This window comes from Cynara cardunculus (genome assembly GCF_001531365.2).
Source record: "Cynara cardunculus var. scolymus isolate 2C chromosome LG 13, CcrdV1, whole genome shotgun sequence".
NCBI lineage: Eukaryota > Viridiplantae > Streptophyta > Magnoliopsida > Asterales > Asteraceae > Cynara > Cynara cardunculus.
In genome coordinates this window covers 6,950,039-6,977,057 of record NC_037540.1, presented here as the reverse complement: position 1 = coordinate 6,977,057, position 27,019 = coordinate 6,950,039, and the positions used below count along the sequence as shown (strand labels likewise).

At 37.6% G+C, this 27,019-nt stretch overlaps 1 protein-coding gene across 3 annotated transcripts in view; it reads right to left on the bottom strand.

The window, feature by feature from the left end:
• The window catches only part of LOC112524410 (sacsin), a 28,664-nt gene extending 6,277 nt beyond the window's left edge, over window positions 1-22,387 (bottom strand). The window contains exons 1-8 of one of the 3 annotated variants that reach the window (XM_025134202.1): window positions 21,907-22,387; window positions 19,249-19,975; window positions 12,944-18,912; window positions 9,991-11,480; window positions 7,688-7,951; window positions 5,712-5,929; window positions 4,612-4,883; window positions 1,325-4,337 (exon numbers count right to left, since the gene is read on the bottom strand). In XM_025134202.1, coding sequence (XP_024989970.1) covers window positions 1,325-4,337; window positions 4,612-4,883; window positions 5,712-5,929; window positions 7,688-7,951; window positions 9,991-11,480; window positions 12,944-18,912; window positions 19,249-19,975; window positions 21,907-22,253 — 12,300 coding nt within the window. In that variant the 5' untranslated portion in view covers window positions 22,254-22,387. Of the gene's footprint in view, window positions 1-1,239; window positions 4,338-4,611; window positions 4,884-5,711; window positions 5,930-7,687; window positions 7,952-9,990; window positions 11,481-12,943; window positions 18,913-19,248; window positions 19,976-21,906 lie in introns of all 3 variants that reach the window. The other 2 variants (XM_025134200.1, XM_025134201.1) reach the window with 2 other exon arrangements.
• Window positions 22,388-27,019: the final 4,632 nt, after the last annotated feature.

The window sequence follows — 27,019 nt, the reverse complement described above, 5'->3', positions numbered from 1 at the left end:
ACGATTATTGATATTCTTTTTGTACTGCATTTCCATTCACTTGCAAATGTTCTATGTCGTATATATCGTAAGAAAACCACTTTCTAATCATGTTATTTAAGTGGGTCAATGTTGGTACAAGTATGTGTTTTCTCCAAAATAATACGTTTATTTGTTCGGTAACATTTTGGTATGATTTTTACCTCTAAAAGTACGTATGTTGGTACTTTTGATTGATTATGTATTCTTCGAATTGAGTCTCTTTATATTGCGACTACTTGTTTATTCAACATAATTCCTTACTTGACATATGTTTGACTTTTCGTTTGACTTTGTTATTTATTGACCTTATGTAAGACGTATAACGTCACATTCGTTGTGACAACTCAACTCTGGGTAACTCGAGCTACTAACCACCTATGGGGGTACCATAGGCACGTCATTGTGGCACCGATGGCGTGACACTAACCGTGGCAGTGTGATCAGTCCACRGCGTCTCCTCTTTTTGTGCTCTTGTGAGAGCTATTTTGGTGTGATAGATATTAGATTTAGGAGGCGTATGGGTCGACCCTAGCATATGTGATTCGTTTGTAGGGTGGATGTCGGTGTAGTGTCCAACGCCACATCTCACATTTGGTACGTGTGGATCTGCAGTCCAACGTACAGGCCTGTGTGGCCATATGTCTGACACTTGTCATGTTAGTTAATATGCAAGTGTATGCGTTTTCGAGCTCGATTTGTCCCTTCATATGATTTCGTATGATTATGTTATTTGTTGATTTTATAAGATTTTGGTACTCGTTTGGTTCGATTTTGGCATGTTTGCTTTACCATTTTTCTATATTTGTTTATCCGTTCACTGGGCATTTGGCTCAGCCGTGTTTTCTTCTATTCCTCACGGCAGGTAATCAAGGGGGCGGCTAAAGGTAATCAAGGGGGCGGCTAAGTCTTGTGGCAGAGAGTAGACCAGAATCTTGGTTTCAAGGTTTCGAGAGGTTTAGAACTATGTTATTTCGCTTATTAGAATCTTTTTCTTTTGGCTATTAGATTAGATTTCTTTGGTTGTTTTTAGATTTTCCTCGGTTGTTGGAGRATTTTGGAAATAGTTTGTTTGGAGACCTTTATATCTTATTTGGAGTTATATTCAATTTCGTTATTGGAAGATTTTATTTTGTATTGGAGACTATATTTTGGAGGTTTTATATAGTGCTCCGTTACGTTTTGAAGTAGCCTCCCTTTCTTTCGGAATGGGGGTGTTACACACCCACTATATCCTAATTGGAAGTAGTGTCTGGGGAACACTAGAGCCTCTAATATTCAAAAGAAAGAGAGCATAGTTCATAACCTGGAGATGTTTTAGAACTATAGTAAAAGGAGGAGGACTCCGCAGTTGGAGAGCACCCCAAGAGTACTCGGGTGGAACCATGCTTTGTCTGGAAAGAATGGGAGCAACGCTCCATGCAAGTGGCCAATCTTTCAACAAAATGGCTTCACCATATGAACAAAGAACTCTTTTACCACCTTTCTTTCCACTTAAAGATGGGAAGCCTTTTTCGGCAGGAATGCATGCAATCTTGCCAAGAATATTGCAGAAATTGTTGCCATAAAGAACAGCAAAATTTGCAAATATAGCACTGATAAGAGTTTCAGCTAAGGACCAGATCTCTGAAGGAACTTCAGTTCTTGCGTTTGAAAAGTCTTCCTCAAAATCGTCAACAAACCCTGAAGGTTTCATACTTTCAGCTCCAAGAAACTCTACTCTTCTAGCACATTCAAGCACAATATCTGCATCACTCGTGTTTTGAAGACCTGTTTTCCTTAGTATGTTAAGCCATCCATCCGAGACAAACCTTTCCCCAGGAAACTTTTGAACCTCACCAGCAAAAACTGAAGTTAGTAGTGAATCACCAGGATCAAACAAGTCTTTGGGTTTATACAGGTCCCCTGAATGTTCATCTGCACTTCTTACAAATTTGGTCTCCTTTAATGTTTCGATGACTAAAGGATCTTGTTGGAGATCCTGCCAGTTCATGTAAAGATATATCAATACGTCCTCCTGTTCTGATTGCGGCTTCTCTTCAAATCCTGGTAATGCAAACCGAACCAATATTTGTTTATCTTGCAACTCAGAGACCCCAAGGGCTCTGAGCAGTTCACTCTCAACAGACTCTGAGCCATAAGAGAGACATTGCTCGCTATACGGCCTGAGGAATGTATTTGAAGCAATCATACATGTATCTTGGGTATGCACTTTTTTATACGTCCCAGAAACTGTTTTGTAGATTGGTAAATCACGAAAAACTTCAAGATCTTCTCTTGCGTACTCAGAGCCATTAGATGAAAAATCAGAAGCCAAAAGGCGAACCAGTTCATCACAATCTGAAGCTAGAAAGGAGGTCAGTTCAGGTAAATAACCAGCAGTTTTCGCGGCAACAAGCTTGCTTGCTATGGCTTTCCCCAATGATTGGCCAAGTGCAGGAAAAAAAGTACGTGGAGGAGCACCTTCAATGAAAGCAGCATCAAGTATGGGTATGTTGCATTGGTTCAGCAATGAGTACAACCATGGGAATTTTTTAGCAGTGACTTTAAAGGCTACCATATAGGGTCGAACCTCTTCAGCTAACGAATCCAAACAAGCCACATCAGCATCTTCAAGACCCCACTCGGTAACAGCAGTTTCCGAGTCTGAATCAGTGGATTGGGGTGGAATGAATATGAGATTGCAATGCTTTACACGGCATAATACAGGTCTACCAAGAAAAGCAGGAACTAGCGGCCATTCAGAGAAGAGTGGTAGATCTTGTGAGCTACTGAAACTTCTCCAAAAGAGTCTTGTCCATTCTGGAGAAGGACCACCTTCACCACCAGAACTTCCATTATTTTCCCACGAGAACCATGGAGCTGCACTCGAGTTAATGACATGGTTCACCCAATTTTCATGAAAAAGTGAGCTCATATGATCGGAAAGCAAACGAGGAGAAAACATTTGCAGTTTCAGAAGTGGTAATAGATTATCATTGCTAAAGATCTGTGCCAAAATAGGTCTCTCCAATATAGTTGGATGGATAAATTTGGAAGCCAGATTATTCATAAGTGATTGCTGCTGCTTGTTTCCAACCCAAAGCTCGGTTATACCCAATTTGGTAAGATGACTCATTGCAGTGGGACATGGCAAACCTTTAAGCTCAGCGGCTACTTTCAGAAACCTGCGGTCCATACTTCTGTTGCGACCATCAAAGCCCACACCCGAGATGTTGTACCTTTCGGTTAAAGAACCTCCCCCCCGACCCATGTCTTCAACAACTCCTCGGCCGAAGTCAAACAGAGCCTTGCCTATACTAGCCACCATTTCTATAGGGTCTCCACCTGAACCAGATGAAGCCATTGATGACCCTGGAGGCCTACTGGGGTCGGAACCAGGTACGGAAATGCTGCCTGGCTCGTTACTTTCTCTAGATGTACTAGGCCCATCAGCATTAGATGGCTCCAGAAACTGAATATCAAACAAGCAATACTCAAGAACATCCACATAAGTATCGATTGATGGAACAACAATTGGGGTCGGAGAAATTCTAAGAAGATCACGAACCATCTTTGGTTTAATTTCTCGTATATTGAACCCAATTGCCTGAATTTCGGACACCAATTCCCAAGGCACTGAAAATACTGGATAACGCTCCTTAACAAAGACACAAACTGTGATCGGTAGCACGTTGCCACCAATTCTACTTCCAGGTTGCGAAAGAAACATGCCCTCTTCAGCTTTAACTAAATTTCCCGAATACAGCTGCCAAACAGGGAGGTCAACAAGGCGAGAGTAGAACGGTCTCACGACTTGTTCAACTAAACAGTTCCAGTCGGCTTTGAGGGTCTTCTTTGAAACTAAGCTATGTGCATTTTCGGAATCAGTAAGTATTGGTTTCCCACTAGATGTAGGCCAGAAGGAATATATCTGACTCCCACATCCACTCAACGCCAAGTTAATGGCATGGGTTGCTCTTGACTCCAGTGTCGAAGTTGACGGATCTCTTCTTATCTTAAACATTTCCAACACCAATCTTATGTATGAATCCCGCACGCAACACATGAGTTCTCGATTCCAGGCTTCGATTAACTGATTTCCTGCATCAGGTTGTGCCTTAGCCAAAGATTCACTGTCTTGGTACATAAAAAGGTAACGGCCTCGATTGTGACGCACAAGGAAACAGCCAAGAACAGTAACAGGCATACTAATGCAGTCAGATAGAGGAAGAGGAGACATGATGGACCACATTGAACGGGCCTCGGCAAGATGTCCATTTCTTAAGATGTGTACAGCCACTCCAGCAACAGGTGTCAGATTATAGGCTAGATATCGCCTGGAATGAAAACATGACTGTTAAGAAACAATTTGCTGTTGCAATCTAAGTTTCATAAAAGCGATTATTAGTAAAGAGTAAGATCATACAAAGAATCGACAAGATTTACCTAAATCTAGCAAAGGCTCAATTCATTTCAAAATTTTAAGTTGAATTATTTGCAATTACATATGATGATCATATCACTAATTTCTAAGATAACTTATATGAGAAAGTCTACCAGAATAATACATGACAAGAATGTATGCATGATTCGTTTATTCCAACAGAATACCTATCAAGAGCCATGTTTCTTGTTTGCCCAGAACCCAAACTAAGTACAACAAGCCACCGGTCCACAACCATCATTCCCCTTTGGTGCAAATTTATATCTACCACGTGTAACTTGACCGCAGAACTTGAGCTACCAAATAAATTTGATAACTGGAATTTCTTCCACTTCTTTTCTGAGAATGGATTCCTTGCTGTTGCATGAGATGAATCCACATAAATTAAAAAATCTTGGGACGGTTGTGGCTCTTTCTCCCCCCATGTTGATAATGACACCTGAAAGAACAGATTGGAAGCACAGAAAATTTATTTAAAAGAGCATGCTAGCCAAGGAATGGGAGCAAATAGTGACCACAGCAATTCAGCAACTACCTAGTCCATTATCTCTAGCAAGCAAGAGATTAAATTTCCTGCAGCTAAAAATAGTAGACATTTCTCTGAAGACTTATTTATTTCATCCTGGTGGCAATAGAAAGAATAGGGGTAACAGACAAAGATCAAGGAGACTGTGATCAGGCACAAATAACTAAGGGTTCTTCATGCTGACCACAGAGAGAAGATGATGCGAACTCTTGGTGCAAAAGGAAAAAGTAACTTCAGCAACCAGAGCATCATGCTGTAATGACAACACCAACTGTTGGGGATACGTATGCCACATTCGGTCATTTTTCTTATAGAATACACCGATGCTACTCATGTTTGATATACTAGAATACCTAGTTTATGCAAGTCAATTAATTTGGCTAGCATAAGCTGACCTTCAAGACAATTTGCAAAGAAACAGAACAAACAAGGTTAAAGAGCAAACTAGTGGCTCATGTGCAATAATTAGTCTCTAAAGTCAGTCCCTGAACAAAGGATCTGACAGTGAAAGAGCCAAGGATGAGGACTCAAAAACAAGACAGGCCGCATGATGACCTGAGTGATGAAGAGACAAAAATGCATTCCAATCACATAAACTAAGTACAATAATTACAACTATTGCCGCCTGTATAACCTTCTCAATTCATAACAAACTTGCATCAGAATAATGCAAGAGAACACCTTAATCTTACAAGAACTAAACGTCTGAAATGTTTAAAAAAAAGACAAGGTTCTCGTTACCTCTGAAACTGACTTTAGAAATACAAGTGTTCTAGAGGCCTGCTTTATAAAATTTTCAAATATCAGTCTCACTCCTGTGCACCCAGATTCAGTTCCATCATCAATGAATTTTGATGAAATAGGCATTCGTATAACCGTAGAATCTGCCGACCATGGAACTTTTTGACCAACAAACATGGGACTAAACTGATCACGAAATCGCTCAGTCAAATTGGTACCTGCAATTAAGCAAAACAATTCAGCCATCTAGATGAGAGAGAACATTTGGCTACGAGATGTCTAATAGAACTTCTCATGGCAAGGTCACTATTAAAAGGATCACGAGATTCCAACATATCTTTGTATATGGGAGATTTTTGTATGGACGGCTGACTGAGGCACTATGAAATCTCATAAGGTGGGAAAAGTTGTCTTACTACTTTCTTGTAGTCAAACATTGAGAGGCACCATTAGTAACTCCATTATTATAGTTAGTGATGGTGTAAAGATTTCTAGTGGTAATTTGTGTGTGTCACAGGTTAGAGTGACACGAGCAATAGGACAAAAAATCATGTGGTACTTTGTACTGTCAAATAGGAAGACAAAAAGATGAAGGATAAAAAGACCTCCAATCATATGGTCAGAGGAACCCAGATCGATGACTAAAGATGTGAAAAGAATTCAAAGGATACAGAATGGAAGCTTAAAGGAGTACATGTCAGAGATGAAGTAGCAGTAGAAGTAACTTAGTAAGTGGCGTCTTTGAGTCTGGATATTTCCTCCTTGCTAAAAAGAACCTAAGATGCATAAATCTGGTAAAAGTGAAATTAGCATAGGCAATAAGAGCTGAGCCCAAAACCAGCAAGAGGTTCCCCACTCTAAAGTTTCCCCAAGGAACATCAAACATTTCCGAGGCAGAGTTTAGTTTTTCAGGGCTGAAAGTAGAAGAGTTGATGAAAAGTCACCCTTGGGGAATGTTTGTTAGCAGCTTAATGAGTTTAATTTGACTCACAGCTTATTCTGTCAGCTATATATAACTGTCTGATAGTGGCTTAAGGATATATAAAGTGGCTTATTCAGTAAGCTTCCAGAGGGCGCTTTATGCAGAAAGCCAAGTTTTTTCCAAGCATGTTCCTCCCAATTAAAAAACACTCCTTCCATCTATGAAAAAACCATCCTAAACAAAAACCTTCCCAATCTATACAGACAGATTAATCCACACAGACAATTTCATACATACAGATTGATAGGAAAGTCAACCAAACAGCCCCCTACTGCCATTCAATAGAACCGAACAATAACCTTGCAACTAAGGAATGCCAGGAGCACGAGTTGGTGGTCGACAACAACTCTTTTTAACATGGGAAGATGGAGAGAGAGGATAAAAGAAACCTCCAATGATGCTATCATCAAATGCACCTAGATCACTGACCAAAATAGCAGTAAGAGTACACGAGGATGTTTAGAACATACAGAATGGAAGGCAAAAGGAGTACTTGCCAGTCCTGAAATAGCACCAATGCAAATGGAAACTTTGATTCAGGATATCTCATTGCTGAAAGAACCTAAAGACACAGTAGATACAATATAAGTGGTCTTCGATGGTGCTTCTCAAGATGCTTAAGCCACGCCTGGTTATATAAGGGTCGCTAGGCTTGGGGTCTACAATAAGGTCAGCACAGGCATGAGTTTTCGTACACTTAGGTCAGGCAAACACCCCTGGACATGGTGAGGCAACCACCAACAGTCAGTTGCCAAGGCAGAGGCAGCAGTAAACTAGCTATTATTGATGGCATCATCTAGAGGGCTTACAGTTCTCATATTGAAAATTTGGCTCTAATACCACGTAAAAAGGAGAAGAAACTTGCACATTATGGAGTAGGGCAGCTCGCTTTATATAGAGTACATGACCAGCCACAAGGCAGAATAGAAAACAAAGTAACCCCAATCAATAGAAACACAACATAGTTAGCAAAAACATAACAGAATACCAATACCTGTCAAAGTGAACATCTTTGCGGCTGGAGAATGACTTGAAGGTGGAGCAAAAGCCATACCACGAGGATCAAACATGTATAAATAGCCACCAGAGACAACTGAAGGAAGATCAGTTATAGAATAACAGCTCATCAATCCCAAGCCATAATTAAGCATGTCACCCCTTAAACCCCAGGGTGGAAGAAACTGGAGGCTAGATATTTCCTCCCTGCTCAAGCTGGTTCCTTCCAAGACCGCAACAAGGGCAGGCCCTTGAAAGTCTCCTGTAGAAGATGATTATCAGGAAAATATTTGGACAAAGAGAAAAGCACAATCTAAAACTCGAACAGTTAGTCAAAACCAATTAAAATAAAATTTTAGTTAAAGGACATGTTCATGCAACTGAATTCTACAACATTTACCCCATCATGTATGAAATATTGGATTTGTTCGCTTCAATTACTTTTCTTGCATAGTAGAGCAGCAACATAAGTTTTAAATAGGTAGAAGTAGAAATAAGTATGTCCCATACAAAGAGCATGTCTTAAATTACCTCTGAATAGTCTACATTTTGTATGTGTGTGGTCAGTACGATGTAGACGGTAGAAATGGATTGACAAAACATATCACATCATTGTTCAGATCACACCATGGCAATGTTTAGACATCTCAAAACTCTTGGAGAACAAAGAAACCAACGTTTGAATAATCTTAACTTGATATTTCATGGATGATATATGTGGGTAAAAAATTGTTCTTGCCATTTATTTCACTTAACCAATCACAGATTGTTTCCCTGCTGATCATCAAATAGTTGATTTCTGTAATCTGATACATTGTCTTCAGTTCATCAATCTCAAAGAAAACAACCACTCAATTTGTGACGAAACGGGAAGACTACAGATGCTAATCTCCTAGGAACAGCACAGCCGATCTATTTGTGGAAAAATCCACTCCAGGTACCAATTTTATGAGTGCCTTTTCAACAGTCATCAATCAAGCTTATCCTTATTTATGAAAGAAGTGTGTGCAATCATTTAGATTATAGGACTTGTTTGTTCTAGTTTCTCGAATCAATACACTATGAAATTCCACAAATGCAATTCCAATTCTTCTGAGTTTTTAATAAACACTTGGTACTAGTAGATTTTCTTAAAAAACAAAAACAAAAAACTAGAGAAGGTAATTACATCAGATACAAAACACTGTCACTCGATAGAATTTTTGAAACGTAACCTAGACCTGGAAAAAGAGAAGTTCACGAAGCCTAATAACTACCTGCTACTGAAGGACTAACAACGTCACCGATCCTACCCCTGCAGTTGGCAAAGGCAGATGAGACAATCTAAACCTTCCAAAGAGACTTCATAATTTGCCTATTATAATGGTCTGGTATTTTTTTTCTCTATTCTTGTTTGTGGAGTAGAATGTACAGAAAACAACTACTTCAGGGACAGAATTAACTACTTCTGACTATGTTGAACTCCATATATAGCTGGAAGGTTTCCAAAACACATCCTTGCTTGGACATTCAACTTTGATATGCAAATAATAGCACTAAACCCCGAACATATGATTTGTATCGCAACTTGCTCCTCCTCTCATGCCTCGATGGAGATTGCCTTTCTAACTAGTGGCTACCAATCACAAGTCTTGGAGAGTCGTATGCATCATAAATAAATAGTGATAGTAACATTAGGAGCATGGGAAAAGCTCTATTAGTGAGGGTGCCCAACATGTCTTGGCTGCATCATTTTGGCTTCATAAGTGAGACGAGCAAGCAGCAAATGCATCTCCACATAACATTCCCCTTGCTTCTTCTTTGAATTTCAGTTGCATGTGATCCGAATCTATGATGTAGGTTAAACTAAATGAACATGATTTCTAGCTGTCAAAAGACATTTTCAATTCGGAGATGGTGATTTCTCTGTTAGTATTGATTAAATTGAGCTTTGATTTGGTTGTTGTCTTGAAGTGTAGTGCTTTGCTTTTTAACTGTGATGTTTTTCATCTTAGTGTAAGCAGGTCCAACCTCCAATCAGATTACAGCAAGTAAAGTTTCATTAACTTAAGCTGACAAACACTGACAATGAAGATTATGTTGTTTTCTAAACAAAAAAGAACTTTGGGCACATCAAAATAAAGATGAGATTGATTCCTACAGTAACCAACATAATGGCTAAAGGATCAACCAGAAGAACCATTTTGCAGGTAAAGCAGGCTTCAATATATCTTGTCATACTAAAATAATTTATGTTCACACAGCATAAATTTCATTTCAGTTACCTATAAGTAATTCCAATAACTAAAATTTAAACTGTACCTAAATTTTGCTGCAACAACGACTGGCATGGATGTTTGCGCTTGTCCAAAATTATGTGAAGCTTTTTGGCTTTACAGCAGTCTGCCAGCTCAACAAGATCAAATAACAGGAAATCTTTGTTTCCATACAACTCAAGAAGATCACAGATTTTAGCATAGTCCATGCATGGTAAATCTTTTGTCATTTCCTCACTGACCAAAGATATGGAACGAAGGGATTGAATCCCTAGTCTGTTTGCTAGATCATGACTGATGCTAGAGTGTATGATATGTTTTCCCAGAGGGGCATTACTATCCAACCATGGTGCATCATTATACATAACATCCCCTGCAGCCATAAGAACTCCTTGAGAATCAGGGACCAACAATGGACTGTTAGAAGATTCGAACATTCCTCTATCTAATTGACAGTCTGAAACAGCTTCTAGGACACAAAGAACGAAACTCAACTGATCTTCTGAAAGCCGTGAACCTTTGACATCATTTTGTAAGCGTAGCAGAACATGAGCGTAGTCAAAAACATTAAAACTAAGCCTAACTCCCAGAGCCAGAAGCAAATCTCTATATACAGACAATTCAGATGGAACGACATACAAGTATGGACTATATTTTACAGGTGAATCAAATGCAAGTGCTTCCGCAGTTACAAAATCATCTCCAATCCAAACCCAAGAATGGCCACTGAGAGAAGCTTTAAGAAGCTCAAAGTCATCGGTCCCAACATATTCTTGCAAATTTGAATAAAGTGTGGGCATATGCTCCTGCAGAGACACTTCAAATTCATGATCCGACTCCGGGTGCATCTTGAGTTGTGCATAGGACTTGGATAGAGCAACTAGTTGAGAAGACAAAGTATTTATATGTAAGCGATCTGTCCAGCCAAGCTTACGTTGCAAATACATTGAGTTACATTCACCATCCAGTATGTGCATCATATATGAAGCAAGCCACATCTGTGATTTTGGTCTGACAGTATCTGGTGCGGCAATTTCTTGAGATGGTACTAACCATGGAAGTCCCTGCAAAGGTGGGTCAACATAAACAGGACACCAACTGATGGCTTTCATTTCAGACCAAAACTCTTCTCCAGGCATTTCATCAATCAACTTCCCAGGAAAACCTTTGTGAAATGCCTCAGAAGTATTTCTTGAGTAGTTATCAGCTTCATGATCAGGCAAGCTGATGTCACTTTCTCCTGCAGTCCCGAACCCATTGAAACTGAATTCTACTTCCTCGGTTGAGAGCTTGAGTGCCAACACATCTAAACAACCAAGTAATCTCTTCCCATATACAACAGCATCCGGATCCATTGCATCATGCAACATAGATACTGACGTAGCAGAGTCAAGCAACCCCTTAACGCCTAAGGTTTGCCTTAGTCCAAGGGTAACTAACATCTCCAAAGTTTCCGGATCAGAGAACTTGTCAGAAGGGAAGAAGGAATCCTTGTGCAGAAATTTTTGTAGCTCAGCTACACGAGGATCGTATAGCCTGTAAAAGTAAAAGACATATATCATTGTCAATTTCTTTCTCTACGAGGATCATTGTCAATTTTTCTTTCAATACGAAGCATATTTTATCTAAGAACATATAAAAAGTCATGGAGAAAAAGAAAGGCACGTAAGCTATAGAAAGTAGCTGCCAGTGCACTTTTAAAGGATGTGAGCTCTGAGTGCATGGATACCATATGACACATTATGGCTGCAGAGAACATTTGCATCTTCTGGGGATTCTTCATCATGTCTTTAAGATCCACTAAGGCTCATTGGCCTATCCGATTTCTGTTTGCATATCTACATTATTACCATAAAGCCTTCATTTGGGTTTCATTTTGTCCAAAAGTCCTGTCAACCAATTTTTTTAGCAAAGTCTGTTTAAATTTTCTGAAAGTTAGTTGAGCACATATTTTATCAAGAACGATATACTAGATTGAGAAGGATGCGGCTATGAACAAAGGGTGTGATTGTGACTCCACCTAGCAGCAACAATGAATAAACCTAAGGTGAGCCCATCTACTTATCTGGGAAAATAATTGAAATGAACAGTTTTGAAGTACCCAAAAGTTTTTCGATGAAGAATAATCAATCTCCAAATCACCCAGGTCCATTCATGGAGTCAAGTTCCTCAAAAATAACTCGATAAATTCATTTATGAGAAAGCTTACATTTGGGTCAACCCTAAGCTCAATAATTTCTCATCTTTAGCAAAGATCAAATTATTCAAGGTACACATGTCTCAATAAATTTTCAGAATCTTCATGTACGCTAGCTGAAGAAGGTGCATGCATCTTTCATCCTCATCAGACTTATCCACACTCCAAAAAATTACGAGTTCAATGAGCCCTAACTGTAAGCTTGTCTTTTGTGTGTATTTTCACCATGTATGTATCCATATCTATGTGACTGAAAGTATGGTGTGGTGGTAGTGATTGCCTTGTTTGATATTCGCTGAAAGCTGTGGTGGTAGAGGTTTGAACAACTCCCCTTCTATATCTTTTATTCCGCAATGGAGAATTTAAAACACACTAGTTGATCAAATTGGATATTGATCGCATGTGCCAGTCCATATAATGTAGGTAAATAGGATTCTGTCCAAAGCCGGGACAACTTATTTTGTCTGAAATTACATATTCAACCCACAAAATTTCTTTTAGTTTCATCTATATAGTGTGGGTAAATCTGATTCTGTCCCGAACAAGGACAACTTATTTTGTTGGTGTTCACATGAATGTTCTCTAGCTGGCATACCAAAAGTAGACTAAGTGCAATATCCAGGTGGCAATCTAAATTTTTTTTCATTTTAACTTGAAATTTAATTTTTCATAGACGACAGATGACATTCCATAAGGTCACTATTTGCCCCCATGACGAGAAAAAGTCACCTACCAATACTCTACATATTATAATTGATAATTAAAATGTAAGCTGCGTAAAAGAAATAAATTAATAATATACCTATGTGGTTCTTGTAAAGATCCCCCATTTGTCAGAACAAAAGGTGTCATCGTAAGTTCTTTTCTGAAAGAGTTATCTTCCTTGATCAGCACACGGATTTCATCAAGGATAGCTGACAGAAACCCCTGCTGAGAGACAAGTTCTGGCATGCGATTGAACACATAACCTTTATAAAATTGCACTCGTGAAGGTTCCCTCATATCTAAATATTTTTTCAATAATTTTCCTTCTTTCTCTGAATCGATACGAACAAAGTCGTCATCCAAAAGATCCTCTAGAATACCATCTGGTTTCAGCCATTTAGTAGGTTTGGTTAAAGAAACCAACTTTCTACTCCTGAAGGACTCAAACATGGGAATTTGTTTGATGATATTAATATGTGTTGCATTAAGTAAGCCTCCAGAGAACCACTTGGATTGAAGAATGAAACTTCTAAGCTCATGCAGCTCGCCCTCTGATGCATCAACGAAAAGACCTTCTATTTTCCCTGGTTCACAAGCAATTGCTAATAATGCATTTAGAACGCCACTTGCTGTTGGAGACTGCACATATTTATTCAACTGTGGATGTTCTAGTTGAAGGTCATGCCTCAATAACAGACATCCTATTCTCAGCAATAACGTTGACATGTTCTCACTCCACCCATCATCTTCAATGACATAAGAATTCTCAACAATTTGCAAGAGATGACTGTTTCCAACTGGTAAAATAGGCCACTTAGAAAAAACCGAAAGATCATCACAATTAGAATTCAGATAATTCCATAACAACTTCATCCATTCCAAAGTGGGTTGCCCTTGATGACCAGGGATCCAGGTGACCTGCTTTGCATGCACCCATTCGGCCGGAAGTATTCTCAGAAAGAGCTTCTCAAGCAAATGGCAAGTCAGAAATGAAACATTGAAACATTCACTTCTGGCTATATCACATAATTTCCCATGAACGGTGTCAGAAATTTCAGAATCCACAAGTTGGTTTGCAACAGAGTCCTTCAAAAGATTATATGCATCTCCACGCGCTACATAAACTCTATCGCTCAACCCTCTCTTCTCAAATACTGTGAACAAACCATTGGAAAGAGGCAACAGAGGTAAACCGTAAAAACTATCAGGTTGAATCGGATTTTTTAGATCAAGTAAACAATACTCAAGTGCCAAGATCATTCCATTCCTATCTCTGAATTCACGTTTTCTGCGAACTAACAAGGTTCTTAGCAACTGAGGTGTGAGAAAATGCAAAGATGGACAGAACTCCATAAATTTCTCCACATGAGACTTGGGAATTGTTGTGATAGGTAAGCCAGCATCACACAGTGCATCAACAAGACAGGATGCCTTGTCAAAAGTAAAATCAGGGAAAATGGCCTGTCTGGTTGATATCCACTGACCATTTCTTGCTTTAGTATACAATACACGCAGACCAGAATCAGCAACAAAACTATAAAGCTTCTGCACCATTGATGCCCAAGGTCCTGATGTTGCTGTAGTTGGCCAAAAGGAATAGAATGAATCAGAGTGCTCAATTTCCAATGCAAGTTTCTCAAGCAAGTGACCATAAGCTGGTGCAGCAACTTCTTCAAGAAGGTAAATGTTCCAGTCAGATCGTTTTTTGCCACCACCAGCCATGTCATTCCCAAACCATATATCCCTTCGATTAGATGATAATTCAAAATATGCATTAACATGCACTGGAAGACCAGTACTTATTGGAAGTGGTAAAAAGCAGAAGGCCTGGCCCTCAAAATTCTTTTTAACTTCAACAGAAGCTACAGAAACTTCCTGCATGTCAGAGGTAACAACACGAGAATCTTCTCCACCTTTTGCATTGTTCAATTCTTTGTCAACCTCTACAGTTTTTAAACATGATGCCACACAAGCCCATGGAATAAACTTATGAGATCTGTTGTCTCTGGCTTCAGAATTTCTTTTACCACGGCGACCATCAAAGCATTCACTGGTTAACCAGATATGTGACTTTTCTTCAGATGAGCTTTTCTCTGTCAATAGAAGTTTCTGACTTTTCCAAGGCAAACCTGTGTCATTAGGTCTCCTCAGTTTGTCCAAGAAATTATTCTTATTTGATCCATCTTGCTGATGTTCATGCATAAAATTAACCATTTGCTGAAATGTGTTGGTTTCAGCTCCAGGTTCACCAATACGCTCCTTCTGGACTTGATGTACAAGCTGCATCTCACTACCAGCTCCTTCTTTCATATATATGGCGATGGTCTCTACATTACGCAAAAAAAGCAACGTCTCGGATACAACCTCAGCAAAGGATGATAAGAGTGATTTGACATCTTGAGGTGAGTAGGCTTCCTTCTTTATTTGGCTCTTTGAAGCAACTTTAGCACTTCTCAGGGGAAAACGGAAGAGCGTACCAGGAAATGACTGTTGCATGTCACAGCCAAAGTGAAGAAATGGAGAGAACTGATCTGGAAACTGTTCCAAAACTTTTCTGCCAGCAAATTTAATCCGCAAGCCAGGATGAGAAGGAGATATTCCTGGTAAGTTGCATGCATGAGGATCAAACATTACAATATTCTCCCCGGAAACAAACGTAGGAATGTCTGTGAAGTGGTAAACACAATTAAATCCTAAACCGAATCTTCCAATTGCAAATGGCTTATCCAATTTACTTTCTTGACCAATTCGAGAGATTGCGTATAAGTCCTGCGGACTGAAGATGGAGTTATTGAAACAGTACAAAGCTGGCCCTTGCCAATCTGCCATTTCTGGGGAAAGAACGGATGAAGTCCCATAATGGGTGTTATCTAAAAGAAACGCTACTTCAGAAGCTTTAGCATCTTCCGCATTTTGTACCAGCTCAAAAAGAGTGCCTGGCCCATCTGCATACATCTCAAGAATATGTTTAAGTCTGGTTGTCAAAGCTTCATGCTGTCCAAATGCTTCCGCAGCTCCAGATAAACTCAAATTCATTGAATCAGCACTTTCAGCAAGCAACATCCGGCGAAGTGAATGAACACCAAGCTTCTCTGCAACATCATTGGAGATGTTACCATGCACAAATTTCTGCACTGTTCTTTTCATATTGAAGACCACATTAGATGCATTTCCAAATGAGCTCTCAGTATTTTCTGGACCAAGCAACCATGGAGCATCATTATAAACTAAGTCCGTGGCGTCAACTAAAATGCATGAAACATCTGGCAAGTAGATCTTAATTTGCTCTTCATACAATTGAACTTCAGCCAGATGTTGTGCGAGTAGTAAAGCTGCCCGCAGCTCCTGTGCATTCAGAGGAGTGGAACCTTTGATTCTAGCCATTCTGCACAAAATTTTTGCATAATCCGTAGGCTTTAAGAACTCTCGGATGCCAAGCTCCAGAAATAAAGCTCTAAACACTGCTAAATCAACAGGTATGACACGCAGATAAGGGGCCAAATGAAGAGAACCGTTGATGACAACTTCCTCTGGTGTTGCAAATCCATCTCCTACCCAAACCCATCGGCACCCTTCTAGAACAGCCTTCACAATGTCCATTTCATCTGAATTTAGCATGTTCATCAGTATGGAGTAAATCCTAGGCATCGCTAAAGCCAATTCCTGGCGAAGAACAGGATCAGTTACAGTTTCATTGTTTTTTCCAAGCTCAAGAAGTTGGGCGGCAATAACACTTCCTCCAGGGGGAGATGACCACCCAAGATAATGAGATAAGGCAGTTGAAGAACATTCTCCATCCAATATTCGCATGCTGGCTGAAACAAGCCACAAATCTGAGTATAGCCTCACGAGCTTTGGAGGAGCAACCATGGACGACACAACTGGCCATGGTAATGATTGAAATGGAGATGAAACAAGCACAGGGCACCAAGAAATCAATCGTAGATCATTCCAGAACTTCTCCAAGTCAGATTTCAGATTTCTAGACCTAAATGCACTGGCAGCTCGCGAAAACAAATCCTTTGGCACATCAGGTAACCACTTCATTGCATTTACTTCTAGATAAGAAAGAAGCACTCTTCCTCTAAAATGAGCCCTTTGTTGATCACCATGCATCAACTGTTCCACCCGTCGAGCGCTTTGTATGACAGCCTCAGGAGACACAAATGTCCTTAGACCCAAACCTTGTAGCATGTCTAAAGTTCTAGATTCCTCAAAAACACCAGCAGGAAAACTATCAGAGTCTTCTAATAAAGCATATAATTCTTCATTCCGAGGATCATAGAGCACTGCTGGGCATTTCAAAGAACCGCTTGCAGTTGGAACAAATTCCAAATTTGCTACATATCCCTTGAATGTTGGGTCATCTGAAGACAATTGGGGTAACTCCTGCAGAACTGACATCATGATACTGTCGCGGAACTCGGGTTGCAACTCTTTAACCCTATCAAACACATATTGTTTATAGAATCTGGCCTTCCCCATCCGCTGGATGCCATAGTATTTATTCAAAATTTCATCTTCAGTGCTAGATGAACTATTAACAAAATCACCACAAAGTAAGGACTCGGGACAGTCAGATGGGGGCAAAAAATTTTGGTTTTGCAATTCAGAGTACTGGAAGTTTTCTGCAGATTCCCCACCATACACTCTAAAGATTGGAAGTCGCATGCATGTCCTTCTATCAGAATCAGACATATTGTTTCCAATATACCATTTCGGATCAAGAAGAAATTGACGAAGCTCATCCCTCTCTGCAGCTTCTAGGGTCTTAAGAAAAATTTCTTTAATCCCATCATTTGAAGTAATGACGTCAAAAATAGACTTCAAGACACCAGAACCATCAGCATTACGTACATAGTTGAGTAAATCAGGGTGCTTAATACCATTGCTGCTGTTAAATATCTTGCACCCTACTTTACCAAGAAGAGCCTGCATCTTGTCAGACAATTTATCCACATTCAACAATTTCATCTGCCGAGATGGTCTGTACAGTTGACCATCAAGAGATGGCAAGATGGGCCAATCACCAAACATGGACAGGCTTTCACAATTATCATGAAGATATTTCCAAAATAGATGAAACCATGTTACACTAGGATGATTAGAATTGGATTCTGGATCCCAGAAAACCACAGTTTTATGTTTCCAGTCAACAGGTACAATTTTAGGGAACAACTGAAGGAAGCAATGAATATCGAAAACAAAAATGTTTGCTGAAGAGATCTTAGCAATAGATGCTAGTCTGCTTAATATATGGTGAGGTATATTCTGATCGATTACTCTATCTGGTATCTTTTGTAGGAGCATGTACTCCAAATCATTGCAGACAAAATAAGATACCGCTTTTGAAGCTTCAGAGAATGATCCAAAGTCACCATTTGCTAAAGGAACCAAAGGCAGATCATATGCATGTCTAATGACATCATCATCAATCAGGTCTTCGAGACAATACTCCAACAATACTAGTTTGAAAGATCTGCTTATACTGTCAATAGCTTTCGATTTCCTAAGAAAATTGCGCACTGAATCAGGAGTGACTACTTTCAGCCGCACACTAGATGCAAATTTCAAAAGCATGTCTCGCAAGGCAATTGGCAAATGAACAATAGGCAATCCCAACTGTACAAGAGATTTACTAAGGTCATTACTCTTAGAGAACTCATCATCATGAAGAAAAGCCTCAACTAGCGAAACCCACTTCCCCCCATCAAGCTCTGAATGCAAGACAGGGGAATCACCAATGTTCTTGTAAATATGCTCCACCAAAATGCTCCATGGTTCCTCAAAGGAACCAGTAGGCCACAAAGAATAATATGAATTGGTGGGACCCAGGATAGGTTGCACTTGAATCAGCAACTTAACAAATGAAGACGCAACAACATCCTCTAATAAAAGCCTGTTCCAGAGAGAACGTATTCTGCCACTCCTGTCCATATCTGCTCCATACCAAATGCCACGACGGTTTGATGACACCTCAAAGTATCCATTAATTTGCACAGTCATTCCAGTTTTTACTGGCAAGGGGAGGAAACAAAATGCCCGGCCATCTTTGAGGAGATCACCCTGTTAGACAAAAATATAAAATGAAAATAAAATTCCAGCAACAAGACGTAGGTAGAGGCTGTTTGTTTATGGATTAATGGGTATTCTTTCAATTCATTAGGTGTTATGAAAAAAAAAACAAATAGTAAGGATGAAATGGTCATTTCGTCATTTAGACAGTTTATTTAGCACAACGAACAACAATTTAGCTTAATCCATAGAGTAACTAACGGAAAAACAACCAAACAGCCCCTTTAACACACACACATTCCAGTACACTTGATTCCCACAATCTAAATTTTATACACCTAAGGGAAAGAAAGAGTAGTCTAAACTACAGTATGAAGTGAACATTACTCTGGACGAATTGTCTGAGATGCATGCTGCTACTGCAGCCCAAGGTAGTAGGTGAATGTCATAATCTTTGGACATACTTGCAGCAAATGAACCTATTCTGCTGGATCCTGATGCCATCGTCTGCATTATGTAGAAGGTATCCACCCTCTTCTGAGACTGATCTCCACTTATATCTTCACTCAAGAAATCCAACAAAAATCCATCCATCTTATATTCAGAAGAATTGATAGACTTGGATAATCTCAAAAGTGTCTGGCGATGCCAAACAGTATCACTGTCTGCCAAGCTGATAGAGCAGGAATAAGTTTTTCTAGGTTCAGGCATCCCCGTATCCCATACATACATTTCGATACAAAGTACGCTCTTTAGAAATAGAAGCGTGAAAACTCCTTCCTCATATAACTGAACAAACATTGAAGAAACATCATCTGCCATATAGGCTTGCTTTGAGAGCTTACTCCTTGATGCTTGCTCCTCATTCCTCAAAGGGAAACGAAATATAGTTCCAGGGAAAGAACTTTCCATGTTGCAACCAAAGGCACAGTATGGAGAAAGCTGATCTCGGTATCGAGAGATGGCTGATGAACTGACATACTCGATTCTCTTTCCGGGATTTAATGTGGATACATTAGGGAGGTAATCACCCTGAGGATCAAACAGCACTACATATTTGTCACTAACGAAAGATGGCAAATCAGTCAGATGGTACACCGAGTTGAAGCCAACCCTAACAAACAATGTGATGGCAAATCAAAAAACAATTATCATTTAGTTAAAATAATAATAATAATTAAATTTATTAACAGTTAATACAATTACTACTGTGTACAGTGCAAAAGAGCATATATCAAGAAACACAGGAACTGGAAGAAAGAAAAGGATCATGATCAAGCATATGTATTAAAAGAGATCGCGCTTCTGAAAGTTCACAAGCAAATGTTGACTTGCTACAGATTGAGCTTATAGCCTTAATGTCAGCTCTCATAAGAAGCTAGCCCTCACATAATGCAACATTCACATTACAGCAATGCTAAACTTAAATACAAATGCTTTTACCCTAACTTTTAGGTCTCATCACCATCATAAAAAGAAACTTCCCTTACAATTTCAACTAAATTTTTAGAGCCAAAACGCATTTGTGATGCATATCACCACCCATAAAAGAACATTTATCAAGACGATCCTAACCGATCTCCCCTTCGTGCTATCTACCAACCGAATTAATGTAATATAAAACCAAACCAAATCAACACAGTACATCCCGCTCGAAAAATATGGTCTGGGGCTCGGATGTATGGGATGTATGCAACCTGACCTCTACCCCAAAGGGTAAGGCGATTGCTTCCATGAAGACCTCCGGCTTGTGCAAAAGTGTGAGCGAAAAAGACATAAGAACCAATACTAGTTAAAAGTAAGCAACAAAGAAAGAAGAATCTTTTAAAACACAAAGAATGTAAGGCACATTAAAATCAAGAGAATATGAGGAAAGACACACATCCCTTGAACTATCCTATGACCATGAATGCCTATCCACTAGCTCCATAACCCTCCCCCTATCCCACCCTCCGCCTATGTATTGCCTTCTTCCCATTCACACTAGCTACAGGTCCTTACACCTATTCAACTACCCAAGCCCTACTTCGCCAAGAACCTTTATCATAGATCATGTCCTTGGAAAAGGCCGCCACGTCCATCCTAAGTTGGTCATCCCACGTTCTCCTCGCCCCCTCTAAACACCTTGTGCCATACATATTTACCATATTGATAACCCCCAATTGATTCTCTAACTTGCAATCCATGTTATGATTGGCTTTATACTTCCTCTAATTTGGATGAGTCAATTGGCTTAATCTAAAATCCTTGTACTCAAAAATGCTTCTAGACAACTTGAACTTCTTTAGTGCTTCAAACCAACCCTACAATAATCCATTAATCCTAGTAAAACCAAACCAAATGAGCCCGGTAAATCCCACTTGGAAGTGGGTCTGGGGTGAGGTGTAAGCAGACCTCCGAGGTGGGATTTGGGGGTGGGATGTAGAAGACTTGTCCTCTACCCAAAAAGTAGAGCAATTTCATGAAGACCGCCGGCTTGCAAAAAAATGTACACAAAAAACATACTAATCTTGGCAAGAATTCAACAACATGCTTTATTTGGCAAAGAAATATGCCCTTTTTTTGAAAACATGGAAATAACTAAGGCTGGTAAGGTCTTTGGTCTAAAACTCCTTTTGGACAAAAAACTTTAGTACAACAATCCCTTTTATATCATCACAGATAGACAATCCCTTTTATATCAATTAAATTAATTCCTGGGTTTCATTCTGGCATTCCATCATACTTATCATCTCCATCCTGGATGAGCTAGGGCCTCATAGAGGGTTGAGAACTATGATCACTATAAATAGGGAGATATGGCAAAGTGACTTCAAGACTATCAAGCATACAACCTACTTCTTTGTTGACGTAAGCAATCATCCACCAAACAATCTGAATATTTTTGGTTCAATATAGTTTCATTTGTTAGAAACCAAATAAATAAATAAACAGATAGCAATGCAATACAACGATCACATAATGAATCATAAGTAACATATATATATATATATATAGAGAGAGAGAGAGAGAGAGAGAGTGGTAAGTTGTTGATAGAAAAATCACCCGAAACGACCAGTCTTCCAAGCTTGACTTTGCTTGCCACTCCCACCAATCCTAGAAATACTAGCAAAATCATCTTCCGTGAAAACGCCATTGTTATACGCCAACAAAGCAGGACCTTGCCACTGGGCGAGCTTAGGCGATAAGAGGGATGTGGTAGCATGAGACCTACGGTCCAAGCAAAGACAAACCTTGGTGGCACCGGCGTCGTCGGCATTCTGTATAAGTTCCTTGAGAACCGTAGTCCCTTCAGGGTAATTCAACAAAACCTCTCTGATTCTCCTGGTGAGATCCACCTTTTGACCGAAATCCTCCAAAAGGAGTGATCTGGATGATGATTCTTCCTCCATATTTGGATAAACTCAAAGTCAAACCATGAGATTATGGATCAAGAAATTGAAGGAAGGAAGGAAGAGAGGGTTTTCCTTTTCTTGTGTTTTGTTTTGAAAAAACAACGGCAGATTCTCCCAAAAATCGTTTGGTTTATGAGAAGACTTTCTGCATCTAGATTTTAGACAAGATTTTGTTGGAGTCGGTTAAACCCATTTCTAGCACTCGGATCATTATTCTATTCATGTCATCCTTTCCTTTCGTTTTTTTTTTAATTCTCATGTTTTAAATTATCTTTAATTACAATCTCTTCGGCTCGATCTCAATTAAAATATTACTTTATCTTTTATTTTTTATATAATCTTCAACTTTAATTTTATTTTATTTTTTTATCATTTAACCAAAATTCTTCTCAATCCAATCTAATTTAAAATACTATTTTATAAAAATCATATATTTTATTTTACATATAATCTTATCAATAAAAAATAAGAATGTACATTCATACATATAACACAACAATGCAAATTATATACATGCTTATCAAATATATGATAACAAACAGAAAAAGCACCCCAACAACAATATATAACGCTTACCCATACGAAACACCAAATTAAATTATTCCTATGTTTTTTATGGTATCAACGATAAAAAAAAATATTTATATTATATTATAAAACATTTGACAAAAACTCTTAAAAACCATTTTTTATGCATAAAGTATTGTTTATTAATGCATATTACTTAAAATTTAAGATTACAAGTAAATTGTGCGCAAGTATAACTTATTAAAGCTCTATTTTTAAATTCGTATAATTAACTGCAGATAAACATAAGTATAGAATAAACATCTCATTTTAAATATAAAAAATCTAAAATATAATTAGGGTAATCATTGAATTTTAAAAAGAATCATTATTTTTATAAAAATTATATTGTTAAGCCAAAAATAAATTATTTTGCTATTATATCTAATTTAATTCTAATAGAATTTTGAATTAAAAAATTGTACACAAAATAGGGCTTTTAAATAGTGAATTTGACATTAAGATCGATATACTTGTTCAATTTTTAATGACATCTTCAAATTTATTTTTGTTCAAAAGTAAAACCATTATATTTCTCAAACCACATAAACTGTATTATACCAACAGAGACAAAAAATAAAATGAGACATTAAAATAAAAATGTATTTTGCTGCATTGTGCTAATACCTTTATAGTATATAAAAAAACAATAAAGATAATATAGCATTCTATCGATAACAAATTAGAAAAATAATATATATATATATATATATATAGGTCCAATTAAGGGAGAACTCGATTGTTTGAGATAACTGTGAGATTTAATCTCAAACACACATTATTAATAATCAATGGTTATCATTAAGCATATTAATTTTGGTAATTATTCATTAATTTTCAAATTGTTTAAATTTACTGATAATATATAGGGGTAAATGAGTCTTTTTAAAATCTCTCTCACCAGCCAAAAAATTTTAACAGTAAAACACAAAACAAATATGATACACGTTGTGATACCCAATAATTTATAACATTAAGACACAAAACCAATTGTGATACACATTGTGATATCACTGGTAACGTTTTGAACATGGGTTGATAACGGATGTGATATGAGTTTTAGGTCACTCACAACCACAATGTGATACATGACTGTGATACAAATTTGTTGAGATACTTAAAGAAACCGAATTTGATAACTATCAAATAAGAAAAACATTTAAATTATAATTTATCATTTTATTAATACGTCATTTACCTATTAATTAAGGTAATACAATTAATATCATAAAATGATTGGCTCATATTGGACCTCACGATTACCACAAACTAATTAGTTCTTATTTAATTAGACACTCACACACACACACACACATATATATATATATATATATTTATTTAAAATTTAGACATATTTATAAGTTTTCAAAATTATATCTGATTCATTTGAAAAGGTCATGTGATGTTTATTTGTAGAATTTACATTTTTATTATTAATATCAAAATAAAAATATTATAAAAGTTAATTTTTTTATACATTATTAATTTATACATATATTTTTAACATTTATACTTTTAAAAATTCAAAAAGAGAACTACGATTTTGGTCTATATGGTTTACATGAATCTATAAAAGTGATTTCTAAGGGGGTGTTTGGGAAAGCTTTTTAAAGTGACTTATTGACTTATTTCAGTTTGGTACCGGAGATAAGTCATTTCGGAGTGTTTGGGTAAAAAAAAAAAAATGCTTATACCGGTACCAAACCGGTAATAAGTCGTTTTTTATAAGTTAATCCATACTGACTTATGAAAATTGGCTTATTACCATTTTACCATTTTAACCCTGTCTAATAAACACCCCCAAATTGATCTCTGTCTTCTCCAAATCGATCAGATCTCTTCTCATCGATCTCTTCTCCAACAAATCACGTCTTCTCCAACAATCGATCATCTCCAGGTTACAAGTTTCTCCAAAATCGATCTCTTCTCATCGATCTTCTCCAGGTACGTCTTCTCCAAATCGATCTCTTATCGATCTGTTCTCCGATCATCATCTCCTCTTCTCCAATCGATACCCTAACCCTAGAGATCGATAACCCTATACGATGAACAAATCGATACTAACCCTAGAGATCGATAACCTACATCTGTATCACTAACCCTAGAGATCGATAACCTACAGGTGCATCTCTTGCTCCTCACCATACAATCGCTCTCCCGCCTGCATACATTMTCCGACATCGGTTCTCTGCGACGTGACGTAACGCCATAGATTTCACCATCTTCAGGTAATTTGACTTTCTACCTGTGGATATAGATATAGATTTATTTATAGTTGAAGATTATCAGTTTTGGGGATAAAATTTCGCATGGTATTTGATTCTAGCATATTTCATGATAGGACTTAGATGAAACAATGTAACCCATTATCTATCTTACTTGTAGAAAATGCAAAACGATGAATGCAATCATGTCTCTCCAAATGCATGGGCATCCGATGCGATGCTTAGCCACACAGTAGACAGTTGCACAGATGTTCCTCAACATCTTACTGGTTGGCCCACAACACACTTTTGATGACCAAACTCCAACTTAATTCAGAAGAACACCGAGGCCCTCTTCAATTTTGAACACCGAGGCCCTCTCCAAATACTAAAGGTTATCTTGCCCCATACAAAGGAACAAATATTCGTTATCACATACCTGATTTCCGTCATGGACAAACTGCAGCAATACGTGCTCCCAAAGGAGCAAAAGAGACATTTAATTATTATCACTCATCACTGAGGAATGTTATTGAACGAACTTTTGGAGTATGGAAAGCTAGGTGGCAAATACTAAAAGATATGCATGTCAATTACACCTATGAGACACAAGTAAATATTGTGCTAGCGTCGATGGCAATTCACAATTATATTAGAATGAATGGAAGTTTTGATGAAGCATTTGACATGGCGCAACAAGAATCATACAACCCTCGTATTGATGTTGATGATGAAGGATGTGGTAGCAACAATGAACCACATGAAAACACAAGTTCTCGTCGTATGAGTGACGATCTATATATGAGTGTTGTTAGATATATGATTGCAAGAGATCTAATAGGTAGATCTAGATGATTATTTATCATAAATGATGATCTATTTTTTTGTTATTGATATTTTGGTTATAAAAGATTGACATTTTTTGTTATTGATATTTTGGTTATAAATCTATTATTTCATCATAAATTAGTAATCTTATTGATATAAATTATTAATCTTATTGATATAAATTTTTGTTATAGATATTATAAATGATGAAAAATAAATTTTTATATGTTAAAAAATYAAATAAGTTAATAAGCAAACCCAAACACTCCTATAAGTCAATAATATAGAAGCCTGTCCTTTTTGGTCATTTTACATATATAAGCAAAATTTGCCAAACACTAAAAAACAACTTATCAGCTTATTGCAGTTTGGTACCGCTATAAGCTAATCCAAACACTTTTTACAAAACTCCAGTTTGATACCTCATAAGTTAATAAGCACTTTTACAAAAAAACATAAGTTGTTTTAAATAAGCAATCTCAAACACCCCCTAAGCTTCAATAACTATAATTATTGTCCATATTGTTTACATTTTGTTTTCAAAATCGTCCTTTGACTCAATTTTGTAAAAAAAAAATCGTTAAGTTAGGGATATTTTCGTCTTTTTATTTTTACAGGGACAAGTAATCCAATTTTGTTTAAACCGTAGGGACCAAATTGTAACTTACTATAATTTATATGGATATTATATTAATAGGGTTAGGTCCAGGGAAAACTCCGCAAAAAAAATAATAAGGAAAAAGTAAGGAATGCTCTAATAACCACAAATTAGTTATAATCCAACGATTATCAAGAAATAGCAATTTTAACATTTTATTAAATAAAAAAGGCAAATAGTACATTTTATAAATGGATAATCTTTTTTATTTATTTAAAATCCCTAAAATAAATGAAAACTACTACAATTTATGGAAACTTTATAATCATCTAAGAGAAATCTAAAAAAAATTAAAAAAAATTCAACATCATCTAAAACCGTTCATGTTTTTTTTACGAAGGGCAATTTTAAACTGATTAAATCGTAACTGTTGATGAAAATAATGGATGGTTAAGATGTGGTTGTAACAATTAAAGAGGAGAGGTTACATAATAAACCACCACATCCCCCCTCTCTCTCTCTCTACATATATATGTATATACATCTGACCAACAGACACCATATTC